The sequence below is a fragment of the Bidens hawaiensis genome, unplaced genomic scaffold (assembly GCF_021521415.1).
Source record: "Bidens hawaiensis isolate Kalapana, Puna unplaced genomic scaffold, B.hawaiensis_p1.1 tig00020220_1, whole genome shotgun sequence".
NCBI classification, from domain to species: domain Eukaryota; kingdom Viridiplantae; phylum Streptophyta; class Magnoliopsida; order Asterales; family Asteraceae; genus Bidens; species Bidens hawaiensis.
The window spans coordinates 312,379-336,112 of NW_027493074.1; the positions used below are offsets into that span (position 1 = coordinate 312,379).

General features: G+C 30.6%; 1 protein-coding gene across 1 annotated transcript; it reads left to right on the forward strand.

The window, feature by feature from the left end:
• Positions 1–16,381: 16,381 nt before the first annotated feature.
• On the forward strand, positions 16,382–18,076 carry LOC143560102 (BRI1 kinase inhibitor 1-like). The gene has a single exon (XM_077048484.1). The coding sequence runs from the start codon at positions 16,676–16,678 to the stop codon at positions 17,765–17,767; it is 1,092 nt and encodes a 363-aa protein (XP_076904599.1). The 5' UTR covers positions 16,382–16,675; the 3' UTR covers positions 17,768–18,076.
• The last annotated feature ends 5,658 nt before the right edge of the window (positions 18,077–23,734 follow it).

Genomic DNA, 23,734 nt, shown 5'->3' on the forward strand with positions numbered 1-23,734 from the left:
TTCTCAGGTAGCCGAGGCGGGCGCGCGGTTTAGGAACATGCATTGATTAAAAACGCTTTTGTCCTGCAAACTTATTTTTAACGGTTATCTTTGGTTTTAAGTCGTCCTGCGTGACGCAACTTTTGATTAAAGGTTTTTACTCTTCCGCATTTAATTACTCGTAAACGTTTTCGTGGTTTTGAAACTTTATTTTATGGTTTGATTATAACTGATGATTCCGATCCTGCCAGTTCACACCCTCTGACGGTAAAACTCCGTTAGTGGATTTTGAGGGTGTGACAGTTATAACCTAAAACTGAAATCTGAATTCGATTTACTGTTCGATTGGCGTATGCGATTAGTTCAATTTATTCACTTAATCAAATAAATCAATTAAAATATGAAATATATTAATTATTTTATATATGGCCGATTCTTTTTTAAGCTTATATATAAAATGTAGCCTAATGCCCATATCCATATTACTATATTAGATCTTGACAACAATACTAATTTTTTTATATTCTACAAATCAGTCATGACCATTTACTCTTGAATGTTCAATCTCCTAACCTTAGGCTATTTTTTAAGTGTAGAAGATTATTAATCATTTTGAATGTTCTATTATGTTTAATGCTTTTATGGTTAAAATGATTTTCTTTGGTTTAGTGGCCTATGACTATATTACGGTTTAGATGTTTTATTATGGCCTTCAACTTTTGTTTTTAGAATGTATATGTTGTATTTGTTTATTATGGCCTTTAAATATTTGTTATTTGGAATGAATTCGATTAATACAGTTTGAAACTATTCGGTTCGATTAGCCACTTTCCAAATTCGGTTGGTAGTAGGAAGTAATATATCCCTTTGTGTGAAGGAGGATCCGTGTGACCAGATAAGCAAGTGCCCACCCAGCATAAAGTACCACTATTCCGTACCCTTCCTTCATGTAGTGTAGAATAATAAATAATTAGTTACCAGTCAAACTAGACAACTGTTGTTTTGCCTTTTCTGTTGTGTACATTGCATCTCTAGACATTCAAGAATCAAGACACAATTATACAGTGCCCTACTATTTTCCAATTATACATTTTATTTTTATTGCATCCATCCATTTTGCGCCACCTGTCAACGACAGTATCCCTTAGATAATGCACCGCGGTCCATCGCTATTTCGCTCACTCGGTTAGTCTTAGTCCACGGTCACAGACGTTGATCAACCGTGGACCGTGTCCAGCAGATCAAGGAAAGTTTAATTAAAACGACTTTGTTATATATAAAAAAAAGATGTATATTTAAAAAGTTTAATTATAATAAAACTTTTATATGAAGTTACTGGATTATGTGATACTATAGATATCATAATTAACAACAGTGTTCTCGACTTATTTACAAAGCAACCTAATTCTATTACCCAAATGACAGCGATGAAAATTTCAAAACCTAAGCTTTATTTTCAAAACTTCTAGTTAATACAATATTGTTAAAAGGAATGCTTTGGTCAAATAAAGTCAACAGAGAAAGTCAAAATAGTCTAAATGGAGTTAAAGTCATAAGAGGTAGATATGAGAGCTTTTTCCAATTATGCATAGTGGTTGAAGAACTTATAATGATTAAATATTATTTAAATTAATTAAACCAAAAATATATATAAAAAAATAAATGGATGTCCTTTCCTCCAAATGCCGTCAATGAAACTTACACGGACAAAAAATGGTAAAAAAAAAAGCCTTTCGTAGTGGTGTGGGGGCGTTTTTTTTACACTTTCTGGGCGTCTGGGCATCCACCATTATGGATGCCCTTAACAATTCTCTGGTTGCTGATTGCATATATAAGTTGATAGCTAGGTTGTATTCGTTCTCTCGTTTTTTCATTTTTCACTTCTTGTAAATCAATATCTATCACTTGGTCATGAATATATAACTCGTTTGGTGTGAATTCATACTTATTCTATTTCTTTGATTCAATTTTCTTTGAGAGTTCAATTATGAATTTCCGAATTACAGTTAAAACAAGTGTTTTCAGAGCCATGTTACGACTTGACTTTGAAGAGGGTGGATTGTTGTATCAATTAAAATCAAATTAAAGTAAGGTATCTACAAAGTTCGGATTGGAGAATTCGATGGGAAGAATGATTTTAGATTATGGGTAGTTATGATGAGAGCGATATTGGTGCATCAAGGTATCGTTGATGCACTATTAGGCGAAGTGAATTTGCTGAAGGCTTCGTCTCATATAGAAAAGAGAGACATATTGGAGAAGGCTCATGTTGTAATTATTTTGACTCAATCAGAGAAGTATCAAAAGAAGTTTTAGCAGTTGGTGTCTGGTCAAAATTGGAAGCCTTGTACATGACCAACTCATTAGCCAACTGGTTACACATAAAGAATCGACTGCACATGTTTCAAATGGCTTTCGGTAAGCCCCTAGAAGATCACACTGATAAGTTTGATAATTTAGAGTTAAATCTTGAGAATATTGAAGTAATTTTAGACGAGATCAGGCAGTTAAGCTTTTTTACTTCTCTACCTAGCTCACATATATGAGCATTTCATTGATATTATTATATATGGTAGAGAAAGTTAGTCAATGGAAGAGGTTCTTGCAAATCTTTATTCGAAATAATTGAAGAAGACATCAAATGTGAAAGATGAATATGGTGATGGCTTGTTTGCAAGGGGGATTATAACAAAAAAAACCTTAAATCAAAAGTGCTTGCTCGATTCAAATCATAGTTTAAAAGAAGATGTTATATCTACAAAATTCTAAATAACTACTAAATAGAGACTCTCCTAAAAAAAGGATGAAAACGGTGGATGGAAATATAAATTAAAACATAACGGTAGTCCATCAAGAGATGATTCTCTTGAGGTGTATGAGAATGCTTATATTTTGTGGTTTCAAACAAAGGAGGTAAGCTCAAGTTGTTCTTACCATATGAATCCCAATAAAGAGTTTTTCAAGGAATTGAACATAAAATATCTTGGTGTAGTCCAACTTGGTGATAATAGACCATGGAAAATTGAAGGTCTTGGAGCAGTTACTTTGAAGTTGGAGAACGGTGTCGAGTTTAATTTGAATAGGGCCAAGTCGCATCAATCAAATCATTTTTTCGAGAAATACGAGACATCTAAGTCATACAAGTAAAGAGGATAAGAAAAAAGAAAATGTGAACAGGGGAGGTCATGCTAGAGGAAACGAGCAAACTCTACATTTAATCGTTGAAGGTTGTATTTTGAAATCTTTTCTACTAGGTAATATAGTATCCGTATGCATTAAGATAATCAATTGAAAGGTATATTCCTGATTTGAAAATATCTCACTTGCTACATTCGAAAATTTTGGTTATTTAGTTAATTTGAAAAATGTAAAGGAAATGAAGGTAAATACTATAGAGGTCTATGGTAGTGTCATCTAGTTCAAGAAGGGGTAACAACATATTATGTTTTGGATGATATATATGTGTCATGTAATTACCATATTCCTCATGTACTCCGTATTTTGAGTTCCATGCTTAGATAGTTATTTGTCATTGCAATTCCTTTTATGATGTTCTTTCATGAATGAAAAGATATCCACAAATTGCCCAAATTTCTTCCCTCTAATATTATTTCTCTAGACTTCTCCTTAATTTCTCTGGCCATTAAATCCGATCGACCCACATCACATCGTTTTCCCACATAGTCTTTTTAGATAATTTCATCCAATATGCATGTATGTATAATTAACAAAGTATATATACGATCAAATATATTCCGACATAATACAGTACAAATCTTGTAAATATCCCGTCGCTTTATATGGATTAGATTGCATGTTATCTTGAGGCAAAGGAGAGAGAGAACTAGTGTGAAGAAAGAAAGCAAGCAAACATGGTATAGAACAAAAACATCATTATCATTCCACAAGGCAAAGATGATGACTTTTATTGAACAAACTTTTCTCTTTTATGCATTTGCCATTCACCACTCATATTCTTTATCCATTTATTCTCTATATAAAAAGGAAAAAAAGTGATCAATGGGGCCATCTATTGAAGGAAAAAAGCTAACATGATTTGCCTAGTAAAGACAAACCACTTCACCATATACTTTCCTCCTTCCCATTTCTCTCTTTCTTATATTATTATTATTATTATTATTATTATTATTATATACATACACCGTTATCATTAAACAGAACAATCTTACTTCTGTCTAAATACATATTTTATAGTTACACTTTTGCACATATTATATTACGATTTGTGTTTGTCGACAAGTCAGTCCAATTACACTAAAATATAAAACAAACAAGAACACTTGTTTAAGCTAGTTGTATAATCAACGAAATATTGTTTTAGTTATACGTATAAACCCATTCTTCTAAGATACCATCTTCACACGATTGATGGTTAGTACTTAGTATCCTAACTTTAATATAAATATAAAAGAATTAATTAAATTGAGTGGTCTAAGTGAAGAAGATGATGGTAGAACCCAAAAATAATGTCTCTATGATTGTAGCCCCACTCTATGCATCTTACCCAAATGTAACATGTCTCTTGTTTTTTCTTTTCAAATACTGGTTTTTAACCACCGGATTATATTGCAACTCACACGCCATTTGTCAAAGTTGTCTTAAAATCAACAGATTTTGAATACAAATAAAATCTACTTTGATGTATGATCCATTTGTCTTCTGTATCGATGTAAAAATTACTTTTTAATAATATATACAAATGATAAATTTATGAGTAAAAAATATCTTATCTATGGTAGCAAAAACGAATATGTGTTTCTTGATTTTGTTCCAAAATCCAGACATATAAAGTTATTGAACTTTGATGTTGATATTGACAGTATGATGAATACATGTGGTATAGACATATATATACGTGTGTGTTCTGTGTTTAATCTTTTTGGGCTAAAAGCATGTACTACCATACAATCGGTGTACTAAAATTAAAAGGATGGTCAACTTGTTACAGGCTACCGATGCATATAATTTGGTGCATTTGATCATCACATGAAGTGGGGGCGAGTGCAAGCATAAGGCATATGGCCTTGGACCCCATCAAATTCCTTCTTTGCTTTTGACCAACAAATGTCACAACTACTTTGATTTCCTGCACTGTTTTATTCCTTTTTATGTTAAATATTTCAAACTTCTTTTGTGACAAACTGTTCTAGTTTTTTGTGTCAATTAAAAGGCAGAAACATACAATCAATGTTACGGAACTTGCTTACTTAATATCCAATTGTTGATATATTGCAACATGGAAAGCAACTAGTGATATTATGCTATTCTTTAGAACCTAGCACAATTTTAAAGCTTCATTTTCTTTGTTTAATATATTTTTTAGATAATCATAAATCTTCCTATGAAAAGTTCAACTTTTAATCTAAAAAATGACCTATTGAAAACTTTCTCTGTTTTTATAATGTGTTTAATGATGTATAAAAGAGAAAATCATCAAGATATACAAGTTAACCGAGTTACTTTAACAAAATAGACATTGACTTGTAAAGCATTAGCAAAACAATAGCTAACAACTAAAAGTACACGAGGTCCGTGAAAATAAACAATCAACATAATACATGTGCAAAGCCTTAGTTAACGTCTAGAAGTAGAGACTAAGCCTTAGCCACCGGTTAGAAGTTGTGGCTAACCCTTAGGAGGCCGCTAAAATTTAATCAGCCCTTCAAACGCGTATTGATTCTATAGATTGTATGCGTCGATCCACTTTATTGAACTCTTTAGTTTTGGCCAACGGGTAAAAGCCGTGGCTAACCCTTAGGCGGTCGCTAAAATTTAATCAGTCATTCAAACGCGTATTGATTATATGTATACGTCGACCCACGCTATTGAATTCTTTAGTTTTGAATGTCATTTGTTTCTTTCTATTTTAATAAGAAGTTTTTAATCAACTTATCCATTTTATTTTATTTTTCTATAAAATGTTAGGGTAATGATATAAATTAGTACCTTAGTTCTTAAATGTTTTAATATGGAAACCTTTTTTATTGAACATGTGACAGTTAATTAAAAACTATAGTTAGGAGTTAGTAATTTAATAACCTGTAAAACAGCTTCATAAACGCGGTGCCTTTTTTTATTTTTATTTATTATTTTTTTTTAATTTCAGATGACAATAAACAAATGAAAAACTAAATATTCAAATTATCCGAAAACTCTAAAAGCAACCTAAGTGAGGAGAGAGATTTCAAAAATAACTTATTAGTTTGAAAATTTTCAAGTAGACCCGTCCCAATCTCATCTTTATGATAAGATTTAATGACGAATTAAGAATTGTCACATGGCTTCAAATCCCATTGTGACGATGAAATTTGAAGCCATGTGACAATTTCTCATTCTCCATTGAATCTTATCATGAAGATGATATTGGGATGGATCATATTGGGAATTTTTCAAAATAGTTGGGTTATTTTAAGAATTTTCCCTCAAATTAATCTTAATATGAACTAGTGACACTAGCCCGCGTGATTTGGAAGGAACGTGATAAGAATTTGATCAATATCGTTACGTTACTAGCTAGTATGGTACAATAGTAACATTAAAGGCGTAATATGGCTAAATAAATATCTACATGTGCTTGGTCGTTGCAATGGTGGATTGGTAATTTTATATATATATATATATATATATATATATAGGGTAAGGATCCTAAGAGAACCCTTTACAAATTGAGAACTTTGAGAACCATTTTGGACCACTAAAAACACCTTTAAAAAAATATTTAAAAAAGTTATAAAACAAAAAATAATAAAAATTTTAAAAAAGTAAAAAAAACCAAAAGTCTTATATTTCATTCCGGTTTCATTAAAAAAAATAAAAAAATAGAAAAAAAACAAAAAAAAAGTTGTATTATACACATATATATAATTTTATTTAATCTTTAGTTACGTAATATACACATATGTACAGCATCATTTATCTTAAATTATACACACGTGTACCAAAAAACATGTAAATGTACATATATGTATATATTATACATATGTGTATATAATTTAGCTAAACCAAGTTTTTTTTATGAAACCGGGATGATAAAATAAGAATTTTGGTTTTTTTTACTTTTTTTTATTTTTATGTTTTATTTTATTTTATGATTTTTTTTATTTTTGAGTTTTTTGTGGTCCAAAATGGTTCTCATGGTTCTCAATTTCAAAAAGGTTCTCTCATGATCCTGATCCTATATATATACATACATACATACATACATACTAGTTTGATCCTCCCGTGTTACGGGAGTTTATTCAAGTTTTTGTTTTTAATCGTTTTGCTATTTTATGATGATTTATTTTTTTAACGTAGTTTTGTTTTAATTTAATACACATATATTAGTTTGTTATTATATTTTTTAGCGTTTGGGTTTTTTCAATTGAGATGTGTATGTTTTTTGGTTTTTTAACGAACACACATAAACGAACACGGGCATGTTGATTTTTTTTTAAATGAACAAACATAAACACAAATAATTATCTAATGAAAAAGGGGACGTTGATGTAGTTGACGATGGTGGGTAGTATCGGAAGTTAACCGGCGAAGGAGATGATAGACCAACAAATGAGAACATGCAAAAGATATAAATTAAATTAGGGTTTAACGATGAAAGTGTTTACCAATATTTGAGATCTTATAACCCATTTAAGGTCTATTAGGGTTTGGTAAGACCTATAACCCGTGGAAATTAGTCTTTGATGATTAAGGAGTTATTTCACAAATAAATGAGATGTTTTAACCCGTTTAAGGGTTATCCGGGTTTGGTGAGATCCATGACCCACAAAAATTATTGTTTGATTATGAAAGAGTTTCAAAAATAAATGAGATGTTATAACCCATTTCAAGACTATCCGGGTTTGGTAAGACCCATACCTACGAATTCGGATCAAATGCATGAGAAGCCTCCATTTAGAAATCAAGCAATCTGGTGGCTCTAGAGAATGGGGGGAGCAACCTGAGAGTGACACGTAGGATTTTATGGTAGACAATTATATAGATAGTTAGATATATATATAGGATCTGATACATTAATCCTTTTTCGTACATTACATACGCGAGCAAATAGAGCGTTGATTTCAGAAACCTAAATCACAAATACACTCGTATGCCCCTGTCACTCTCCCTCATCCATCTCCACCACCACAGATCCACCACTCGTCGGCATCAACATACCTCCTTCACCATCACCGGAGTTGACAACGAGGGTCTTGCAACTCGCCGGAAAAACACGAAGGCCACTCCCCTTTGTTTCACAGATTTGTTTAGCTTTTGATAATAATTGAAATTGAAGTGATCAATTGATCGTTTAATATTTGAAATCGATTCAATTAGTAATCAATTTGAAGCTTAATCGATCAATTTTTTGTTTTGAATGATGGGTATTAACCTTGAATGTATCAGGATTTAGGCATGAACGTTTAAGTTTTTTTGTCTGAACGTTTTAGATTTTAAACTTGAACGTTAAAATGTTTAACCTTGAACGTATTTCGCGCACGAAATGTACATTACGTGATTATTGTACGTTAACTCACCCATACACACACTAGTAATAATATATTAAAAGAAATAAATTAAAACTTAAAAGTAAAGTAAATTAAACTAACAAAATAAATAATCATGAAGAAGAAAAAGAAAATTTGGACTAAACCAACACACTTACACTAATATATAACTAGTTACTTGTTTACGATTGTTGCGATGGGGGCATGTATATGTAGAGGGAAAGAAAAATTGTGCGTAGCGGCGGCAATGTCGCATAACTTCAATCGATATGGCTTCGATACCATAGTACAAATTTGGGTACCCATATTAAAGACTTGTGTGTTGTTTGTGTAACTTAATGCAACTTGAGGGTTACAATATTAAAAAGTTACAGGGTTAGTTATGTAGCTGTGAAAGGGTTATTGTATTAAAAAGTTATATGATTAATTGTGTAACTAAATAAAATTTGTAGGGTAACATATGTAAATAGTGGCACGAATTTCAAAGTTGTCATAGTTGGTCTTTGAAAGGGATCTAAAAATGTGATGTTCGGATCAATACATGCACAAGGAGGGCAACATCCAACTCGTACAATTGGATCTTAGATCGTTTTCTTGAATTTGGTATGATTTGCCTAAATGTTTGTGGGTGAGTGTGTGGTGAGATGATTGATTTGACAAGGGTTGTCACTCAAGGGGTAGGCTTAGGCCTATATATACCTCTAGGCCAAAATGCATTAAACAAAGCCCATAGGCCGACCCAAATGGGATTACAAAGTTATTAAAGTACTGAACGACAGAAAGACAAAATAAACGATTACATGTTTAACCAAAATACATACACAAGCCTAAACAATAATATTAACCTAACAATCATATTAATGCATAATAAATAGAGTTAATTAAACAACTACCCCGTGGTTTACCTAAATGAACACTATTAATTAGTTATAATAAGGTTTTCGAGTAATAGGTACTGGTTCTATGAAATGGCTTCAATTATATAATAGTTTGGGGGTACTCAGACGTTAAAATTTCTGTTAAATTCAGGTAAATTAATAAAAATACCCTTTTATAGCTAAGGGACTCTTATGTAATAAATTATATCCAACTATGGGCACCATTTATGTATAAAAAGGAAAAAGAAAAAAAAACTGAAATCAAATATCAGTAATCAACCACCATAGCACTGCAAATTTGAGATCGCAACTACATATCGATACCATCAGCCGTCAAAGCAAAAGCCCCAATCAATGCAAGATCCATCATATACGAGACCTTTATAATTTGAATTTATGGCATGGAAGCTTCATCTATGGCAACTTCTCCATTGAGGTGGGCGTTAGAATGGTGGTGGGAGGTGGGATGTATACAATGGAAACCGTGATGATTAAAGACGAGGGGGACAATGTTTCTAGCTAATGGTTTTTTAACTAGGGTTTATATAATTTTTGGTGATCTGATATCGATTTTATGCAATTAAGTGAAAATTATTTTTTATATTATGTGTTTGTTATAGTGAATTTCCCTCTACATTCGTGTCCTTATATGAAAACTTTTTGATATCGTATTCAAGTAAGAATGTTTCATGAATTTCTATGATATTATGACATTAAAAACCTCCATACACTCGTGTGTGTGTTTTTTTTGGGTAAGTTAACAGTCCCTAATGAGTTAAATATTTCCCTATTTCATTAATTAAACTATTTTTTAGTAATGTACATAAACAACCCCAAATATATAACTATTTACATATATGGTACATTTGGTTATTAAAGAGGAAACCTGTCATTTTAAAAAATATTAATAGAAAAATTAACGTAAGCTGACGTTAGTATCCCGAAGTGTTTAAAATAGAAACTATATAACTTACACCGGTTTTTCAAAAACTTAATACCTAAAGGTATTATTTTGAGTAAACCATAACGACTATATATCGTCGTAATTAACTCATATAATATAATAAGATGATTTAAAAAAAATGTTTTAAGCAAATTATTAGAAATCGAAATTTCTGAGTATACAACAAACAATAATATTCTTGTTTCAAGTTCTAGTTTTAAATTGACAAACCCGTTACAGATCACTATATGTCTATATGAGCATAGTAGAATAATATTTAAATTTAAAAGAGTAATGGTTATATACAAGTTATAAAAGTAACTTGATCATATCGAGACCTATAGTTTTTTCTATGTTCTATACAATAAGTAGTTTATATCTTATGACCAAACTATTAAAAGATGTTTATTACACTTGTATTTTATTATTATTATTTTTTGAACGGCTTTATATTACAATTTATTACACTTGTATAATACAAGCATAGAACTAAACCTTCATCGACCACCAACGTTCCCCTTAACCTTCTCTTAAAGTCTTAGAATGTGTTTGGTTTTAAATTTATGAAAAACGGGATATTAATGAAAATGACACTTTTTTTTTGTTAAGAAAATATAAAGTGCATTCTTTTGAGGCTATTTAACATATGGATGCTTTGACTAGATCTTTTCGAATGAAGAATTATTGATTTATTGTTAATTAGGCCATCTAAAACGAAAGTACACGCGAGGAAAAGACGGGACTAGTTACAATAAAACATAAAGATGATTTGGTGTAAAGTAATTCAACTGTACAGTTGGATAGCTTTCATTTATATTTTCAATTAAAAAAAGACAGTATCTACTTTATTTTTATATTTATATTTGTCCTTATTAGTAGTTACTAAGATTCAATGTGGTATTTTAGTGATCATGAATTCATGATAGATTTAATCGGTTAATCTTATCTTACTATAATGATAAAAAAAATATTGAATATTATGTGTTAGGCTTACATTTCTTATAAATCTAATCTCCCATCTTATATATTCTAACTAACTATGGGTCATGAGTCAAAACTATTTTGTCAAGTGAGTTATAACATAGTGTAGATTTTATTCATTATTGAATTGTCATTTTCATACCTAAGGTTTGACCAACAACGCAACGTTAGTAATTTTTTTAAATTTCTTGTAAATCAACACCTGACGTTTATATTAAAATCATGCTATCTAAGTACTTTTCATTAACTCCGTTTGTTTTTTTTTTCATTAAATCTACATTAAATTATTGTAACTTATAAGTATTTTGAGAATCACAATTAAAAATAACAGACCTTATTTATTTTTATTATTCGATAAATCTCATGTAATATACGGGTTCAAAAGCTAGTTAGTTGATATAAAAAAATTATTTTACAAAACAATGGTTAGACCATGGCATCAGCCCGTTAAGTCTAAAACCTTCAATTTAATCATTTGTAGGGGAGACCTTTAGGCTAAAAGCCTTTTGATTTTCGATTTGGTAAATAAATATCTATATCTATACTATATATAATACACTAAAAAGGGGTAAATTAAGACACTTCAAATTAAAGGATTTACAAGTGATGCTACATATGGTACAACCTTGAGTGGAGACAAAAGAGTAATTCTCACAATAAAACTAAGGTTTATTTAATATAGTTACAATATTAGTCCCTCAATTATAATTAAACTTAATGAATAATTATAATAATAACCCTAAATCTATTACCTATATATTATTTTAATTTTCACTTTTAACCTAAATTCTCCCATAATTTTTAAACTTTATTAACTTTTTCATACTTTAATATTTTTTTAAAAAAAATACACCATAAAAACGAGCATATTTTTATCTTTAATTTGAGTATGATATCGTCATAGTTTTTTCAGTTAAAAAAATACATTTTTATGTATGTGTGTTTGCAGTCTGTTTTTGATTGATTTAAATTAAACCGTGAACTAGGGGTGTTCTTCGGGTTATTTATTCGGGTTTCGGTTTGTTCGGGTCGGGGTTGTTCGGGTTTGAGCACAAAACAAATTGACCCAAGAACCAACCCAAATAAGTTCGGTTTGTTCGGGTTTCGGGTTAAACGGGTCGGGTTTAACAAATTAAAAAAATTTATCCACCTTTAACAATATAAAAAAACCATATTCTAAGTCGTTATAAAACCGTAACATACAACCATATTCAATAATGAATTATAATATTTAGCAAAACCTGAAATTTATCATACAAGCATGTATAAGACGGGATGGAGTGTTGTAACATGTGGTCAATACTTGTGTATATTGAAGAAACATGCCCAATACATATTGGTTTAAATATTATACTATTTAAGTTTTTGAATTGAAGATACATTCTCAAAATGCTTTATGGTAATTAATACATTAGGATCCAATGTGATAGATCCATATATTAATTGGAGTATTGAGAACAACCCAACAAGAATACATATGATCACTATGTTACTTCACCGCTAAATTACCCTATAAAAATTAGGATACATACATCGATGTATCATAATTCGGGTTATTCGGGTCAACCCGAATAAGGGTATTTCAACCCAAATACCGACCCGAATATTTTATCTCGGGTTCGGGTTAGGAGTTTAATCGATTCGGGTGAATTCGGATCGGGTTATTCGGGTCTCGGGCCGCTTCGGTTCGGGTTTCTTATTCGGGTACGGATAAAAAACACACCCCTACCGTGAACCAAACCTTTTGCAACAGGCTTTTGTCATCGAAAACCAAGACAGAACTTTTGAAAATTGAAAACAACTGGCCAAAAGGGAAAGAAAAAAAAATCAACAGTCAAATAAAACCGATGAACGGTTTTACGGTTTGAAACTGAACAATAAACATCTATAAATTTATTACGTGATTATCAATGTTTGCGTTTCCCGCTGCATGGCGCGGACACCCATCTAGTACTATGTATATATATCACACACTCAGGTACTTTTAGTATACATGAATAATACACGGAATAACATGGATTGTCAGGTTAGAGAAAAAATGATGATTGGTTCGTTAATGTAATGAAATCAGTAGTTACACAAGGATTTCATTCTCTCTAAATCATTTATTCCTATAATTTACTTTTCTTTTCTTCTTTTTTATTTGTCATTTTCCTCTTTCATCTTACTTTCTCTACATCACCACTGCTTCCGCCTCCATCACTGTTACTTGACCATCTCACCATTGCCACTGACACCATCACCACCATCATTGTTTCCATCGCTACCACCACCAAACTGTCGCCTTCACCTCCAACGTCGTTGCCAATACCATTTTTTATTTCGGTAAATATTACATGATTTTGAGGCAATGATATTTTTCTCAATTGTACTTTCTTTCTGTGACTTTTCGTTCCTAACGAACAACGTGAATTAACTATTGATTCTATTCCTACATGTTAACCTAACAAGTTAACAGAATAACAAAGATCTATTTTATATGTTTGTTCATCAATTTCTTTTGTTTATTCATTCCCTCATCAGTCCAATACCCATACCAAACAGATCGATCCTCAGTTTTGATATTTTTTTTTAAATTTTTTTACAACAACTTAGATGCTCATCTAATCTACCAATAATTCTCTCTCGTAGTTTACAGCAAGATTCGAACCTTCAACCGTTAATGAAAGGACAAAATATCAATGAGTATAATCTTGTTCCATATCTTCATTCTCAATTTGTTTTGAATAATTAATGAGCCTCGACGTACATTTTACTTTAGAATACAAACTAACAAAAAGGAATCATATTAAAAAAAGGCCGAGAAAAGTTGCACCCATAGCCATATCCAACTCATTCGAAATGGATTAAAAACCAAATTAAATTAATATGTATAGTGAGTAATTATTATATAACATCATTTTAAAATATTTAAGATACTTAAATAAACCTTTTCAGCACATTCCCCCCCAAATTATATGGACAATCATTGCATAAAACTTAAACATCAAACAATGAGATAAAGTTTCATACGTCAACCAATTAGTGGCCACATATCCAAATTACATGTCTTAATAACAATGCTTTGCGTGTAATCAATTATGCATGACTTTTGATGACTTTTATGTCCCATGATATCAATGGTAGCCATTTATTTTTTAATTTTGTTATATTGTTGCAATAAGTATAAGTACATGCATAATATGCATTGGAAGCTTATTAGGAGCATAATAGTTTGAACTTTTTATTTTTCATAGTCATCACACAATATGGATGATAACTTTGTTTTAAGATGTATATATTATAACATGGTAAATGTAACAAGTAAAGAAAGGACGCACATGACAAGCAAATTGACTCGGACACCATCCCTCATATTACCTTCCAAGAACTGGTTGAAAATATCACAATGAAAGAGTCTCCTCACATATTAGACATGTGAGGCTAGAGGAACAACCGACGCCTATATTGTACATGTATATAGTCAATATATGTGAATTCCTTTGGGTTTTAAAAAACTAATTAATATGGTTTCCATCTTTGGTATAAACATAGATCGAATGAAAAATGTTAGAGTGGTCAAAGTGGTGTACACAAACATAAAACATAATTTAAATATGCATCTAGACGTACATTTAGGCAGGCTTAGGTCGTTCGACTTAGTTTCTATTTAACTTTAGTTAGGTATATTAAGGCCCATGGTTCAGCTACAGCTAAGAGTAATTTTCCTTTTATTTAACTTGTAGGTTTGATACTTGTAATTATTGAAACTCTTAAACTTACATGTGAAATTATTTTTTTGTCCTCATATACATTATGATATAGCACGTGTGTGTGTGTATATATTTGTATAATCTGGATATAGTTTTGCTATAAAATAACAATGGAGATGACATAAAGATGGATGCTAACATACCTCAATGTTTTTGTTTTCATTAACTTCTTCCATATTCTAACAAAAGAATAATAATGAAAATATTATAACTAAAACATTATTCTATTTAGAAAAAAAACAATAGATTCGTGTTATATAATAAAATTTGTGTTGGACTACTTGAAACCTAGCTTGTGCAGATTTTGAAAGAATATAATTGAAAATAGAATAAAAACAAGATTTACAATCCTCTCAAAGTGGGTTTCGTGCTAACATAGAAGTTGAATAATAGAAACTTGTGACAAAATTCTTATCTTAAACCTTGTATTTTATGTCTGGATTGAGATTCCATGACAAGAACTTAAATAGTATTACAGGTTACTTGTAAAAGTTAGTGTGCTTACTTGAAAGTAAAAATGGGTCTTTTTTCTCTATTTTTTTTTATCGTGTATTATTATTTAAGCCGATTACCATATAATGAAGTAAAGTTAGAGTTTGAAGCCTTCACTTTGAGAAGCCTCCATAATTTGGAAGCACATATAACCTAGGTTTGTTACCGAGAGATGGAGAGATTGATAGGAGTACGAAGAGTCAGATGAGCTGGTAACGCATGCAACATGTATCTCCAAGGTTTCCAATTAAGTTGGCGAAGTTTTCCATGTTCATAAAATTATGAAAGTATGTAGCAGGTGCTGACGTTTAAAACAATGTAAAAAGGTTAAAAACCTATTAATCTGCTCCCCCATTCACCACCCTGCTCGCTCACTCGCTCTCTCCCTCTCTAGGTTTCTACATTACCAAATTTCTATATCATTGTACGTAACCTTTTATTTATACAAATCAATAGCAAATTAGAAACAATTTTCACCTTATTCAGCTTTCATATTATATAAGGTGTACCTTTCTCGTCATACTTACATGCAAATGTTAATATATCGACTTACATGCTTGGATTTCAAGCTTTTTCCACAAAGTATATCCACTTGAGATTTCTTTTCACTTGTTCTAAATTTCCCGTCGTTAAATTTTCCATCAGCGCCGTCCGACTCATGCTTCTCTTTCTTAATTTTTTTTTTCAAACCACCTATTTGAACACACAATTTTCGAACCCGGCCAACGATCAAACTTTTCTATATCCACATACATGCGATAGGAGACAAATGAAAGCTAGATTCGAACCTGAAAACTAAACAAACACCTTCATAAGTCTTGTTTATGGTATGTTTAACAAGAAAAGTCTTGTTTATGGTATGTTTAACAAGAAAAGGAAAAGATTCTTTACTTTCATAAAATTATCTTTTTTATCATAGCTGTAAAATTGAAAGGGACACATTATTTTTTCTAAAAAAATCAATTTTGATTAGATCCCTCTGTCTCATGGTCTTCATTCCACCACACCCTTTCTTATATGGACAAAAGACTGAAGTATTCTGCACCTAACTAGACTTGTTCTCATTCTCTCTGCCAACACACTTCTCTCTCTCTCTTATCTCTTCAGTCTAAGTGATCATCAATCATCACTAAAAGTATAAGCATGGAAGTTGTAAACATGAGAGATCATACACTACAAAATGATCAAACCTACATCAAGAAACGAGACACAACCCTACAAGAAATTAGTATCCAAAATCCATCTCCACCACCACCAACAGCCACCACATCTCCACCATCAGCCTCAGCTTCTCCTACTCATGAATTTTCATTCACCATCTCTCTCAACCCTAGCCCACCTCCAAAATCCACACAAGATACTCATAGATACTTCAACAACACCACTTATAATATTGATAATAATACTACTACTACTACTACTACTACTACTACTAATAATAATAATAATTATGACAATGATGTCAGCTTGACACCACCACCAGAACCATTGACTGCTATTGACCTATCTCCGGCCGATGACATCTTCTTCCACGGCCACCTCCTCCCCCTCCACCTCCTCTCTCATCTTCCGGTATCCGTATCGCCTCGCTCTTCCACAAACTCTATGGACAGTTTTACCCTTCCCATGAGAGACATTTTAAAAGACCAACATAACCCTATTGGAAACACTAGCTTCCATTATCACCACAGGAACACCTTCTCGGATTTCAACTTGCCCAACAATAATAATGTTAATCAAACAAGACCAAAGTCGAAATCTTTTTCGATATTCGGCCGGTCCAAGTTGAAAAAAGGACAACTTGATCAAGATCAAGAACAAGAAAGAAACAACAATAACTCCAAGAAGAAGCTTAAACAAGAAGTGGCTCAACTCATCAAAAGGTACATGAAAATGGTGAGACCATTTATGTCATTTACAAAAGAAAAGAGGCCGAATAATACCGAGTTTAATCGGCAGCCTCATTCGTTTTCTGGTAACTTGTTGAGCTCCAGAAGAAATGGTTTGCCTGTGGATATGAACAATAAAGGTGTTGGGAAAAGAGGGAAGTTTTCAGCACCCGCGTCGATGAGGACTTCCCCAACGAACAGCGGGATACTTATGGCTTCGGGAACCGTAAGCCCGGCTAAAAGCACAACTAGTGATAGCACCATGGAAGAGTTACAAGCTGCCATTCAAGCTGCTATTGCTCATTGTAAGAATTCTATTGCAATTGAAGATAAAGTTCAAGCTTAATAAAGCTTAATATTCAAGGTTCACAGTATAATCAATCTTCTTAAATTGTTGTATATAATAATCTGGTTATATATTTTTGTATAATTGATCTTATAATTCGAAAGTATCATTATATTTGTTCTGGTTGTATACATGAACATAAACAATAAAACAAATCAGTTCTTATATTAAATTAGACCAAAATAAGTTCTCTGGGATTTGTGTTGGTCACTAAAGATATTGTTAAAGACGGAACCCATATATGTCATTTTTTGAAAGTTAAGAAAATAATTGTTTTTATGTTAACTTCTAGTACATATGATATTATATTCTAATGCAATATTGTTTTCATTCCACAAGATGTTAGAATTATAAGAGTGACTTCAACCAATATCCATAGGAGGTGTAGGTCCCAAATTTTCTTGTTTGAAAAAACCAATTTGCTGTATTACCAATAAACGACTACCATCATGTGTAAGTGGAGCCACTATATTATTTACATTTTCAAATTTAAATTCATCGCTCCTCAAATTAAAATTGTTATTATCAATTATTATCAAGAATTAAAATAAAACTTACTCCTTTTTTTTGTTTCATTATTGCCATTTATCAGAAAATTATTCATTTTTTCCATACTGTGTTTACACTCCTCATGAGATTTTAATAAAATTTTATGTATAATAGTCACCAAAATTTTGTTCTTCAACATCGATGATGTTAGCGATATATCCGTTTTGATATATATACATATAGAGACAGGTTCAAGAGAAAATTCAAAAAAAATGAGAAACTCTTTATTTTACATGTAAAAAAATATTAAAAAAATCACTTTTCATGTAAAAACACACTTTTACATAATCTTTTTAAAGAGTTTTACATATAAACACATGTAGAAACCGTTTCCAGAAAAAAAATAATTAATTTCAGTTAAAAAATGGTAAGAATTTTCTGTTTACAAAATTGTTTTTTTATTTAAATGTCTTTTATATGTATTTATAAACAAAAAAGTTTACGCTAAACTAACTTTTTACATGTGAAATCGAGCTTTATATTTTTTTTATATGTAAAATGAAAAGTTTTTCAGTTCCTTATTTTTTTGATTTGGATGTAATTGGCAAGAATTGAGAAACATGGATGGTCCTGCCCATATGAAAAAATAAACGTTTTGGACTAAATTCACATTATTTGGCAAACCAAAAGATGAAAAATGACACTTTACTCAAAAGAAAGAAAAAAACTTTAGCTTTACGATGTGTGGGCCTGTGGGAGTTCAAATCTCATGTCCGTAAAAAAAATGTGTAACTTAAAAGCAAGGAGCGTGAGCAGATGTTAAAAATTATTCAGTTGAATGACTTCAGTTATTATACAAACAAATATACAAGAAAGGATCAAATAAGAAGTTTGGTTTTTCTAAGAAGGCCAGGAAGGAGTGTATTTTAGTCTACTACCTTAATATTGAAACCCATTTAATTTAATTTTGAAAACCCACTTAAATTTTCACTCATCTCCTACAATTACCACCTCCCACCTCCACCCACCGCCACCACCTTGCCGAAAAAGTCTTCGGAAATTCGCCGGAAAAAAAAACACTATGAAAACACAATGAAAAAGACACAATGTAAAAAAACACAATGAAAATAAAAACACAATGACAAAAACACAATTAAATAACACAATATAAAAAACACAATGCAAAAAACACTATGAAAAAATAAAACACACTTGTCTAACACAATTTTGTAAAACACAATTATGATAAAACACACTTTGTAAAAACCCACGATTTTTTTTTATTTTTATAAAGCAATATGGTACTCATATAAAAGATAAAAACACACTCATTTTTATGGTGAAATTGTTTTGAAAAAAATGTCGTATAAAAAAGTTATGGACTCTTGATATGATTATTAACTGACTGTTTTAATTAAATTAAACTATGATTAAAAAGCATTAAATTTTATTTAACAGCAATGCCAATACATCATTTGCATTTATATTAATTACTATAAAAAAAGAGGTAACTTCTCTCATTTATTACTATTTAAGGTAACACTGGAGTTGTAGGAAGGATCAATTTTTATTTTTTGGAAAAAGACCCTTGGACTAATCTCATTGGTAGGTAGGTTGGTTTGCCATGTGTAAATAAAAAAAAAGTAAAAACCATTTTTGTTTGGTATTTCTTCATGAAAGGTTCACTGTGAAGAACTAGTTTACAATCAATTCCCATGCCATATGAGTTATGACAACTAATTATTGGTGGTTATTTTTTTTCTTTTTTTTTGAAACGGCCAACTAAGTAACGCCGGTTACTCCGTACGTGCTTCCCATTGGCTAAAGGTAGCCCGAGCCGACCACTAGTCCGAACAGACGGAGCCCCTAGCGGTCCACCTGTTGAGGGATTCGCCGGATAAAACCCGACCCCCACGCCCGCCAAACGGCACGACAGCGAGGAGCCGGTAAAACCGGGTAAGATCAGGACTCGAACCCTGACAAGCCAGGGTCATCCATCATATCTCCCACATAAATTGATTTTTGTTTAATAACTTAACTTAATTTATTTTTTGAATGAAACTAAAAACATATTTCTTTAAAAGAAAATTTTGAATATTCTGATATAAATTTTTTAGAAAATGGACTTTTTAAAAAAATATGTATTTCTTTTATAATATGATTCCCATATAATATTATTGGTGCATAAACTTATTATCTTAAAATATTATTTTTATTTATATTTTAAAAAATTATAAACCATATTTATATAATAAAAAGTTTGGTTAGATTGATCGGGTTGGTTGTGAATGAGAATGAAATATTAGGTTTGGTTGGGTTGTGTAGATGAAAGAAGGATACAATTTTTTAATATTAGATTGGATTGGATTGGATTGGTTTGTGAATGAAGGTAATATTAGATATGGATTTTAGGCTGGTGCCACAACTTCCAAATCAAAATTAAAAGATATGTTAGCAAATATACATATGTTAGTCAAAATTATTTTTTGATAGATTCGATATTATATAATTTCAATTTAAAAAATCAACATGTGTAACTTTTTCGTGATTTTGAAGAAATGATTTTAGAATACACCATGAATTCATATTAATATTTAATTAGAAAATATTATTTGAACTTATAAAATCATTTAATTTGATAAAATATATGTTTTTTTAACATTTAATCAGTTATTTTATAGCCTAATTGTATTTCTTTTAAGTATCCCGTGCATCACACGGTTTCTAAAGCTAGTTTCTAATATAATATTAAATACATAAACATAAGATCAAATCGCATTATATCACATACGTACATTTGTTAATTTGTCGATTTATGTCTATTTTTCTACAACAAAAAAGCCAATGAAATTTTGTAATCTTAAACTAATCATGAAGAAGTTTTAAGTTGAAGATAAAACTTTAAAGGTAATGATGGTGTAAATGATTCGCCAAAATGACCCACCAAAGAGTGTTCTTAACCTTTTTCTGTTTTTTCAATAATAGAGTAATCAGCATTTATTTTCTGTTTCAATACGAGGATTAAAAATTTGTAAGATATTCGTATGTAACTTAAATTAAATAACTAATACAAACTTGAGTCAAGAATAGATTGAAGATTTCTTTAGAATGATTTATTTGGTGCAAGTAATGTTTCAAAATTTCTTATGTAAGCTTAATCTTTATGTATCTAACTCCTGACTTGCTAGTCTCTTGAGCTTTTTATAACATTTCATCGTCTTTGAAAAAAAAATCATATACAATGTGCAAGTTTGTAGGTTGATGGACACCATATGACATGTTAATAAAAGGTTGGTGGTTTGTTTTATCCGAAAAAAGCCCGAGCCCGACGGGTTTACTCGAAACTTGAAATAAATAGGACGGGTATACCGGAAACCCGATGGATATGGGCCATGTATGGGATTCAGATTTAAAAGTTTTCGCGGGTATGGGTTTAGATGATACCCGACTCGATTACCCGAAAATGCATACATGTTGTAACATTCGTTAATTTTTAAACCCAAAAATCCGACCCTTTTTAAATTTTCGGTTTTGTTTCTATTTAAATTTATATATTTTTATAATATTATTAATTAATCTCAATGTTTGTTAATGTATTTTATGTGATCATTTATATGCAATTATACTTTTCACCACCCTTGTAGTATTACATACAAATTTAAAACATTTATAATCAAGATCAAATATTTATGTACATGTCCCATGCAATTTACTAGAATTATTATTTAGCTACCACTACTACTACTTTTATTATTATTATTATTATTATTATTATTATTATCATCTTTTCATATTATGTTACTTAACTAATAAAAAAACTAATATATGTTTTAATTACATAAAGTTTATTAAAATAGTTAAACCTTTTGAATGCCGCATTAAACTATTTTTAATTTGTGTTTTAATTATATTTAACATGATTAAATTTCTTTAATTCCATAAGACATAACAACTCTATATTTTCACTATAAAAGGAGGACAAATCCTCCATTATTTTCACACCTCAATCCATTCTTTTCTTAAGTTTAAGAGCACTAACAAGTAAGTTGTTACCATTTCAAGCATTTTATAGCTTTTGTTTTGATTTTATCTTGAATGTTCATACTTGTTCATAAGTTGTTCTTTATGATCATGTTACTTTTATCATAAAAATCTTATATTTTGGTTTTAAGAATCATTATGATCATGGATATCCAAGATAAACACTATGATTTTTCTAAATATTGGATCAAACCTAGTTATTATGCAAGAACAAGAATGAATAAATATTCATCTAAATCTTATGATTTGTTGATCATCATAAACTTATAAACTTTCTTTTAAATAAGATTATTTATAAAAATTCCTTTTATTTAACATATTTCATAATATATATAACATACTTCATATCTTTAAATTAATAATTGAGTAAATTAATTATTGTTTATTTTATTTCAACTTAAACTAATATTTATAATTTCTTTAAAAGAATTCATGCAAAACATTTAAGTTAATTAATTAGTAAATTAATTAATTATGTTACTTGGAAAAAACGTTTAATCATAAATTATTATTAATATTGTTATTTAATCTTATATTAATAAGTTATAATTATGTATCTACAAAACATTTTTAAACTAATAAACATCAAATGAATTTTATAAACTTTATTCATTATTGTTAAACTCATTAAAAATCCCCAAATCCCCATTTACCACAAGTTAATTAACTTTATAATTCTGGTAGCTAGTCCTTGATTTTTGTATCTTCGTTTGTTAACTCGCTTTCTGTTATTATCTCAAGTTGTCTCCAATATCAAAGGTGAGTTTCTCACACCCCCTTTTTTAACGCTTATATACATTTTGGAGGTAGCATATATATCCTATCAACAATACAATTTTGTTTATTCATTATTTACAAACTATAATTCGTTACATGGACTTGTGTATTATATGCTTACTTGCTCAAAAATTATGTGCTCATGGTTTCCTCATTAAGTATGATCATACGCCCCCCTATGCACTCAGGACCTCGATGTTATGAGTGGAATAGGGACCCCCGATCCGAGTACATTGGTTGTTACCAACGGAAAAAACACTTACTTGCACTATTCTCTGAGTACGCTGGTGCACAATCCCAGCTGGAAAGGAACTTACTTGCTCATTTACACTTGTTCATGGAATTGGAGATTTTTATGTACTTATATCAACTTGTGTGAACTCACCAACTATTCAATTAGTTGACTTTATTTTATATATATATGCTAAAGGTACTTTCATTAGAGGATGAAATGAAGAGGATACTAGAAGTTAGGTTATCTAGATAATAAACAAGAAGATGTTTTGTTCATTTTCCCTTGTGTTTGTTCATTTGAAATAACTTGTGTACTTGATGCTTTGGAATGAATTAATGATAATATTTTCACTTAATAGTGTCACATGTGTTTTGGGCAATCTGTATGTCACACTCAGGCGTTTCCGCTTTAGCCGGGGTGTTACA